Genomic DNA, 8,621 nt, shown 5'->3' with positions numbered 1-8,621 from the left:
GCACACGTGTGCCATGTCGGGACAGATGTGAGAGTCGGTTCTCCTTCCTCCATCGGGGTCCTGGAGACCATCTTGCTGTCCCGATTTACTTAAAACAGTGACCACACACACACATACACACACAGACACACACACTGGCTATGAGGTGCCCACCCCCCACCCCCCTAATTTGGAGCCCCATGGTCATCCAAAATGCCAGGTAGCCCACATCTCACACTCTTGTTCTTTTATTTTTGTAGTAAACTCTGGAAGAGGCTGTGGGATTTCAAGGGGAGTCAGTGGGGAGGAGGCCCCTCCTGGGTGGGGGCTGGGGGCGGGGTTATTGCTCTGAGCTCCCTGTCCCCAAGGGGGCCTGTGTAGGAGGATTTCAAGAGAGGGGGCCAGCATTGGATTGGGGACACCGCCACACAAACACGCAGGTCACAGCACATAGGAGGTCAGGGTAGGCTGGGCGCCATATTGCACTTTGAGAGTGGGGCCAGGTGGTTATCCCCTTGAAATTGGAACCTGGGGAGAGACTGGAGGCCATCCTATCCCTTCCCACTCTGGAGAAGGTGTGACCTCCACTCAGGGTTTGGAGGAGATGGCCAGGGGGGTGTAGTGGGCTGGCCCTGGTCACCAGCGGCACCCACCCTCCGCCCGCTCAGCTGCCGTTCCCCCCTTTGCCTGACTTGGTCTTGGGGGACACAGGTAAACCCTCGTCGCCGTCACTGTCCGAGCTGCAGCCACTGACGTCGGTGATCTCCAGCTCAGAGTCGCTGTCCTCCTTCCCACCCAGGGTGGCCTCTGGACCTCCAGCCCCGGGCAGGGCCAGACGAGGGGCCACTGCCAGCCCGGAGGGGCGCTCAGGGCCCAGGCCCTCCCCCGTCGCAGCAAGCAGGGGTGCAGCCAGGGGACCTCCCCCTGCTCCTGCAGAGGGCAAGTGGCCCAAGGAACCCAAAGGGTTAGGGTAGAAATGAGGTGGGTAGAGAGAGGGGGGCAACTTGGGGAAGGGGCCCGTGAGGTATGGGTTAAAGTTCCAGGGGTACTCAGGGAAGGCGCGGCCGTAAGGACCCAACAGGCCGGGAGGCTTGGAGTAGCCGGTGGCACCTGGTGGGGGAGGGACATAGGGAGCAAGTCAGGCTGGCCCACTAGCCATTGGGAGCCTGCCTGCGCAGTGGTGTACGTGGTCTTACGTGCTCTTCCTCCCCTCCCCTGTTTACTCCACCTCTCCTCTACTTCACCTCCCCCATTTTTCTCTTTATTCCTTTAACCTGCCTCCCCCAAAACCCTCCCTGCCAAGTAGCCACATACACCCCCACCCCATAAGCCACTCAGCAGCATCGTTTCTGCCTGGATTTGTTTTCTGAGATGTTCCAATTATATAAGCCTAGTTGGCCTCCAACTCATAATCTACCTGCCTCAGCCTCCTGAAGGCTGGGTCCCCTGTAGTCCAGCTTCACACTGACCTTGATCTTGCAGCTCCTGTGCCCCTTGTGCTGGGATTGCGGGTGTGTGCACCACACCCAGCTACTTCAGTGTTGATAACCTGAGGCTTTGTGCAAGCACTCTGGCTGAGCTACATTCTCACCCCACACCCTGGCTTTTAAACACGTGTACCCACCGAGAGACTCCACAGACACCCCAGCCTGGGCATCCCCCTGCGGTCCTCTCTTTCCACATGAGCAGATCCCCCCAACCCCCAGGCCCTTACCAGAACCCAAGAATGGGAAGGGGCTGTCCAAGCGTAGTTTATCCGTCTCTGGGGCGAATAGGGGTGTCCGACCCCCGGGCTCTCCTAGGCGTGGTGTAGAGAACAGGTTCTGCAGGGTCTGGAGAGGGAAGTAGGGGAGGCAGTACTGCTTAGCCCGCTTTGTGGAGAGGATCATAATGTAGGGGACACTAGACACCCCACTTCCAGCCCTAAGACACCAGTATCCAAACTCACCTCAGGAGTCAAGGGTGGAGCATCTGGCCCAGGCGCCCCCCCAAAAGGACCAGGGGTCAACAAGAGTGGGGAGCCAGCGGCGGCAGCAGCCATATCCAGCAGTGGGTAATTGACAAGCACAACTTTGCTGAAGTTGAATTTGTAGGTGAACCGCTTCCCTTTGGTCTTGTGGAGAATGCGCTTGTTGTAGTAGTAACTGTGGGAGAGAGGATGGGGTACTGGGGAGGGGCAAGGGAGGGGTGAGGCAGCAGCTGGGCTCAAGTTCTTGTCGCCACCCCCCACCCAACTTCCACTCACAAGTACTGGGATCCAATGGGATTCAGTCCTAGGATACGGAGGGAGCACCCCCACCTTTTAGGGGGACCAGAAGGGACAGTGAAGGGAGAAGAGAGCATGATGGGAGCCTGGCCCACAGCCCCTCCTCACCGCAGGGCCCGGCTCAGCTTGTCATAATTCATGTGGGGCTTGCACTTGCGAATGCCCCAGAGGCGGGCCACCTCATCAGGGTCCTTGATGACAAATTCCCCATAGTCTCCCTGCCAGGCAATGACGCCCTGGTACTCCTCCTTCTGCAACAGCTCCAGGATAAAGTGCCACAGCTGGATCTGCCTCGAACCAGGGGAGGACTCCGGCTTGTAGGCCCAATCTGGGAAGGCAAACCCTAGGGACGGGAGACAGGGAGGCTTTAGGGTTAGGAAGCCAAGATGGGGTTCTGGGTCTCCCTGGAGTCCACAGCCTGAGACATTCAGTCTCTAAGGAACATCTTTTTTTTTTTTTTTCTTTAGGAGTTTTATTCCAGAAATTCAGAGCAAACTGTTGACAAATGAATGGATAGTTTATAGTTTATAATGGATATCATGGATAGTTTAATACTCTAGAGAATAATTGAGCTAGGAAGAATGTGTTTATGAGCACTATGGTTAGTCAGCACATCTTCATCAGTGGGCAGGTGAAAGAAAAAACAACTGCATTATTCAAGGTTCTCTACCTGAAAAGGACTAATAGAATGAATCTCTCTATGTAGGAAGAAAGTGGATTTATTAGAATGTCTCACAAACTGTGGTTTAGATAGTCCATCAATGGCTGCTACCATTAGAACTTTGAAGAATTCAGTAGTTGTTCAGTTCATGAGGCTGTGTATCTCAGCTGGTCTTCAGTATACACCACAATTCTAAGGAAGTTGCTCTAACGCTGGTAAAGTGATGAACTTGGTAGTCAGAGCTAGGGCAAGCAGGGAAAACCGATAGCTTCCTCCTCCGGTGTCCTTTATATATGCACGCTGCCACCAGAAGGTATGATCAAGATTAAAGCTGGATCTTTTTTTTTTTTTTTTTTTTTTTGTTTGTTTGTTTGTTTTTCGAGACAGGGTTACTCTGTGTAGTTTTGTGCCTTTCCTGGGACTCACTTGGTAGCCCAGGCTGGCCTCGAACTCACAGAGATCCGCCTGGCTCTGCCTCCCAAGTGCTGGGATTAAAGGCGTGCGCCACCACCGCCCGGCTAAAGCTGGATCTTATACTTTGCTTTATTTTTATTTATTTATCTATTTATTTATTTATTTATTTATTTATTTATTTGGTGTTTTTGAGAAAGGATTTATCTGTGTAGCCCTGGACTCATTGTGTAGCCCTGGCTGGCCTCAAACTCCGAAAATCCAACTGATTCTACCTCTCGAGTGCTGGGCTTCATGGTGTGCACAGCCACTAATCAGATGAAGGTAGGTATCACCTCAAATGATCGAGATTAAATTAGGTCTTTAATTTCAAGACCTTTCCCAAAAAAAAGAGGAGCATCTTTAGGGATCTTTGTGTCACTCTTCAGACCTACCCTGCTTGAGTCTGCTCCTAAGTTACCTAAACCTCTGGAAAGAGCCCCTAGGCTTGTGCTCCCATCGCGTGCCTTGGTGCAATCATCCCGGGCTCAGCCAAGGAAGGGGAGAATGGAATTGAGAGGGACACATTTCCTGCATCCATGGCTGCCTCGGGGGGAGTGGCACCCCTTAACCCTTAACCCTGCTACCCTGTCAGAAGGGCTTTGATACTTCCCCTGTCCTGATAGCTCTTGCCATCGGCCCATTCCCTGAGGCCCCGTTGGCATCACCCTGGTGCACACTTAGCCTGTATGCATCTGTGCAGTTCCCTTTAGTGCGTCCCCTCCCACGTCCACACTTCTCTCTTCAAGCTTTCCAATGTGAGGTTGTGTGTCAACATGCGGGCACAGACCTATAGGTGCCCATGTGGACAGTATATCACACAGCCACTTGCAATCTTATCCCACGGGACACAACCACACCCAAGTGCCACACTCCTGCTTGGAGCCACTGAAGCAAACACGAGATACAAGCTGCCTAAGATATATGGAGCCCCAAACCCCAGCATTGCACATCCATTGCAACACGCACAATTATACGCTAAAGGCCTCTGTCGGGACCCACTGACAAGTGTGTGACAAAGAGACGCATGGGCCCAACAGCCCAGCTAACACCTGATGTGATAGAGACAATGAAGCAATGATGCTAAAGTCCCCAGATAGACAGGTGGACACATGCAGGGTAACAAAAACAACTGAACAACTTCCCTTCCCATGACCACACTCAGGCATGTGAATGTCAACACACCTGTGGCCCATTTGGCATTACTTCACCCTGGGAGGAGTATCTGGCTCCACTCTCCACCTAGAAGCCAGGAGCAGAGATCTTGCCCACCCCCGGTCTTCCCAATCTAGAAAGCTCTGGGTCCCAGTGTCCACACCAACTCCTATATCATCCTCCGTCTCCTACCTGCCCAGAGATTGGCATGCCCAGCATGAACATAGGGGTTAAATCTGGTCTCTAACAAGCTGAGAGCAATGCAAGAGGAACGGGAGAAGGCTAGGGAAGCCATCATAAAGTGGGATATGGGAGGGACTGTTTTGAGCTGGGAGACCTGGGTCCCTGTACCCATTGCTGTGCATCCAGGGGGAAGTTCCTTGCCCTCTCTGGTTTCAAGGGCAGGAGGCAAGGAGGAGCAGAGTCCCACCCAGGCTACCCTCCGGTATGTAAGTGAGCAGGTGATGCCCTACCTGCCGAAGGATAGGTGGTTCTCGACCCAATGGAAGATGGATTTTAATCTGGGCCGATCTCACCTCAGGTGCCATGAGCAGTCAGTCTAGGTGGACACTGGCCTAGCCATACTCATAGCACACTTCCTTGGGAAAGCCGTTGTATCACAAACATGTTTGCACAACCAAAAACCAAGAAGGAATCCAATGGAGAGAGAGAGGGCCTGCTACGGCAGGCTGACATGGACAACCCCCAGAACCTAGCAGCGGGAGGCACACGGAAAACATAGTCCAAACACCAAGCCTAGATCTCGATATACAGGCCCAGGGCCATCTACCCACACACTCCAAAATATACCTCAGATACCTTCTGAGAATGTCACGGACTACCAGAGACAAGTACAGTCTCCTTTCCCCACCAAGGCAGAGGCACAGCACACAAGCTGGCAGACGCCGAATGTTTACATGCACGACCCTGAAATGTAGAGTCCAGAGTTGCTCCTGTGGCCTCCGTGGTCCAGTCTGTGAAGCAGGCACAAGTTCACACAAAGACAGCCTCCTACAGACGCTTGCCCTCTCTGACCCCTTCAGGAACACTTAAATGTGATGCATGCGAACACTCGACAATGAAACTCCAGGCAGCCAGCCGAACGGAACGGGAACGGATGGTGTCAAAGACTCGCTCCTATTAGTGACCCCTGCATGCCCAAGCAGGTCCTCTTCCCTTGGCCTGAGCACCACACTCACCTCCTCGCATTCTCTCTTTAGACTGTGCCCCTCCCCTTGTGCCTAGCCTAGAGCTCTAGTTCAGCGTAGCAGGTCCTGGGGAGGTGCAGGCTTAGGTGTACATGGCAGAGAAACCTCAGATCTCGGCCCCCCTCAGTTCTCATCCCTCTCGACACCTCACCCATCCTCCAAAAGACCCTCAACCCTTGTGTCCCAACAAGCAGGTGGCAGGGAGAGAGGGCCGTGAAGTTTCTGGTCAAGTTTCTCATGAAAGGGTTTATATTCCGGGGACTGATGGAGACCCAGACAGACAGGTTCACAGGTACACAAGACAGATGGGGAAGAGGGAAAGTGGGGAAGGGGGTGCAGCCCCTGGGAAGGGGAAGGGCTGTGGGAATGGACAGGACAGTTACCAGGGGTCCAGAGAGCCGGCAGGGCAGGCGGGGCGAAGAGAAGGTCTGAGACGCAGCTACAATCCATGGCGGAGTGAGCCCTGCAGAAGCCCGGACAGGACAGCAGGAGAGAAGCAGTCAGCCAGTGGGGTGCTGCGGGGCTCCCCCTCTCCCAGGCTCTCAGTCTGATGTCACCCACCCAACTGCCCTCAGTCCCAACTCCCTCCCTTCCGGCAGCCCGGGTGTCCCTAACTAGAGCCACTTTCCCACATCCCCCCTCTCTCTGGTCCAGCGATTCACTCTTCACTCGCAGATTCTCAACACCCTCCACCCACCCTGATGCCCCACACCCCATCTCTTGCTGTCCTGTCTCCCGCCTGACCTCTGGGGGAGTAGGGGGTTGGTCCCTGGGTCTTTGGGTCCTCCTATCTCCCTCTGTGTGTGGCTCTTTCCAGCTACTTCAGATTTATCGCTTGCTCGGAAACACAAACTCGCCCCCACCTGGCTGACCCCCGGCAGCTCCCTCTGTGGCTCACACTGCAGCAGTGGCCAGCTCAGAGATGGCAGAGCTGGGGACTGCTAGCCAGGCTGGGAGGAGCAGGCCCAGCTCCTGCCTTTCTTCCCCAGGTAGACACTACCCCCCACACCCCTAGTCTGTCGTCTGAGCCCACAGACCCCTGCCGCTCACCAAAGGTGCTCCATCCATCCTTTCCCCTAAGAATGGCCTTCCCCTGCTCAGGCAACCTTCTAGGAGCTGCACCACCCCCACCCCCCACCCCCCACCCCACCCCCTTCCCCTCAGACCAGTTCTTTCCTTTCCTCCCAAAGTAGAGCCACCCAAGCCTGCGGACTGATCAACGGAACCCATGGACGCCTGCCTCAAACCTGCTGCTCAAAGAAGATTCTCCAGCCATTCCTTCTAAGACCAGCCAGCCTCCCCTCTCAGATACTCCCTCCCTGCAGAGAGTCTCCCCCCTCAGACACCTGTCCACTCAGATTGGCATTCCCCCTCAGATAGATACCCTTCCCCTCCGATTGGCATCCTCACTTAGATGCCCCTTCCTCAACTGGATACCGCTTCCTCTGGCATCGCCTCCCCCTTAGAACATTCTTTCCCCTTGGACCTTCCTCCTCCCTGAAAGGCCCCTCAAATCCCCACTCCCTCAGAAACCTGTTCCGCAGATCCCTCACCCCTTCTTAGCACTGCCCTCCTCTGTGAGCACTGCCCTTCAGACACCTTCACCTTTAGCCATCTGCCCCCCTCACACTCACGGCAGACACCCTCAGAAGAGACCTCCTTTAGCCACCCTGCCTGCACTCAGAGAACCCACATGCCACACCCACCCTTCAGACCTAGCGCTGTATTCCCTCAGACACCCCACCCACTAGGTCTTCTCACACCCGCAGTTCTACAGACGTCCACACACCTCTCCCATACCATATAGCCATAAACCCCACCTCACCCCTTGGATACTTCTGTCCTCTCTCCCAGCATCCCGTCTTCCCTACACCTCCTCCAACCCTTCCTTGGCCTCCTGGGGTCTCCCCTGCCAATGGCCATCCCTCCCATACTCCATCTCTCTGGGAACCCTTCTTTATCTCTTTCTCTCCCTCTTCGTTTCATCCTCTCCCTGCACTTGGCCTCTCTTCCCACCACCTCTTCTCTTCCCTCCACCTGGAGTGTCTTCCTGAATCTCTCAACTCTCTTCTCCCATTTCTCTGTCCCTGCCCCCTCCACGGCTGTCTCCTGCTCCCCTATCCCTATTTCCTTCTCTACCCCCCACTTTATCCATCTCCCCACGTCTCTCTGTTTCCCCCATCTCCTCTCTCCTCATCTGTCTACCTCTGCCTCCTCCTCTCTGCTCCCTTCCTCTCAGCCCCGCCCATCCCGTCTCTCTCCCGTGTGTCTCCACCATCTCCCTATCTCTCTCCCCACACTCACCCCCCATCTAACTCCCCCTCCTGCTCTCGCTGCGTCTCTGGGTCCCCCCTCCTCCCTCCCCCACCCCCACCCCCCATTGGCCCCTCTCATTTCCGTGTTGGTTTTGATTTCTCTTCCCAACGCTTTCAACTCCCCGCCGCCTCCTCCGGACACGTTATAACGAGGAGCCGTGGGATCGGCGCTCCGGGCCCTGCTCCCACGCTCCCCCCGTCGTCTCTCACACACATCTCTGCCTTCTTGCAGTCTCTGCCGCCACTTTTTCCCAATCTCTCCTGTGTTTGGTCTCTGTCCTGTGTGTGTCACGCCCCCCCTCCCCCCTCCCCGCCCTCAGGACCTGGTCCTAGCCCCTCCAGCTGGGTCCCTGTCTCCACCCATGACTAGCATTTCTCCGGGTCTCCACCTCTCTGTCTGTCCCTGGGTCTCTGGGTCTTTAGTCTCCACATGGCTCCTTTCTCCATTTCTGGATCTCCACATCTCTGCCTCGCTGCCTGAGTCTCTGTTTCTTGCAAAGTCCCCATCTCCATGTCTCTGTCTCTCTTTCAGTCCCAGTGTCCCTCTCTTGGGACCCCTTTGATCTCACCATGCCCCTGGCACCCCC

At 55.2% G+C, this 8,621-nt stretch overlaps 1 protein-coding gene across 1 annotated transcript; it reads right to left on the bottom strand.

Annotated features, from left to right (window-relative positions):
- Positions 1–357: 357 nt before the first annotated feature.
- On the bottom strand, positions 358–6,169 carry Erfl (ETS repressor factor like). Its single transcript, XM_059245452.1, has 5 exons — positions 6,103–6,169; positions 2,354–2,588; positions 1,928–2,123; positions 1,694–1,811; positions 358–1,089 (listed from the first exon to the last, which is right to left on the bottom strand). The coding sequence occupies exons 1-5, from the start codon at positions 6,167–6,169 to the stop codon at positions 644–646; spliced, it is 1,062 nt and encodes a 353-aa protein (XP_059101435.1). The 3' UTR covers positions 358–643.
- Positions 6,170–8,621: the final 2,452 nt, after the last annotated feature.

Source organism: Peromyscus eremicus, chromosome 1 (assembly GCF_949786415.1).
Source record: "Peromyscus eremicus chromosome 1, PerEre_H2_v1, whole genome shotgun sequence".
Classification (NCBI taxonomy): domain Eukaryota; kingdom Metazoa; phylum Chordata; class Mammalia; order Rodentia; family Cricetidae; genus Peromyscus; species Peromyscus eremicus.
The sequence above is the reverse complement of the archived record's forward strand: the minus strand, read 5'-3'. Positions and strand labels throughout refer to the sequence as shown.

Excerpts from the sequence above, each read along its gene's own strand:
- Erfl (XM_059245452.1), bottom strand. The coding sequence starts at position 6,169 with ATGGATTGTAGCTGCGTCTCAGACCTTCTCTTCGCCCCGCCTGCCCTG. Across the intron at positions 2,589-6,102 it reads GCCGGCTCTCTGGACCCCTG|GGTTTGCCTTCCCAGATTGG; the intron begins GTAACTGTCCTG and ends TCCCGTCCCTAG. Across the intron at positions 1,812-1,927 it reads CTCCACCCTTGACTCCTGAG|ACCCTGCAGAACCTGTTCTC; the intron begins GTGAGTTTGGAT and ends TTCCCTCTCCAG.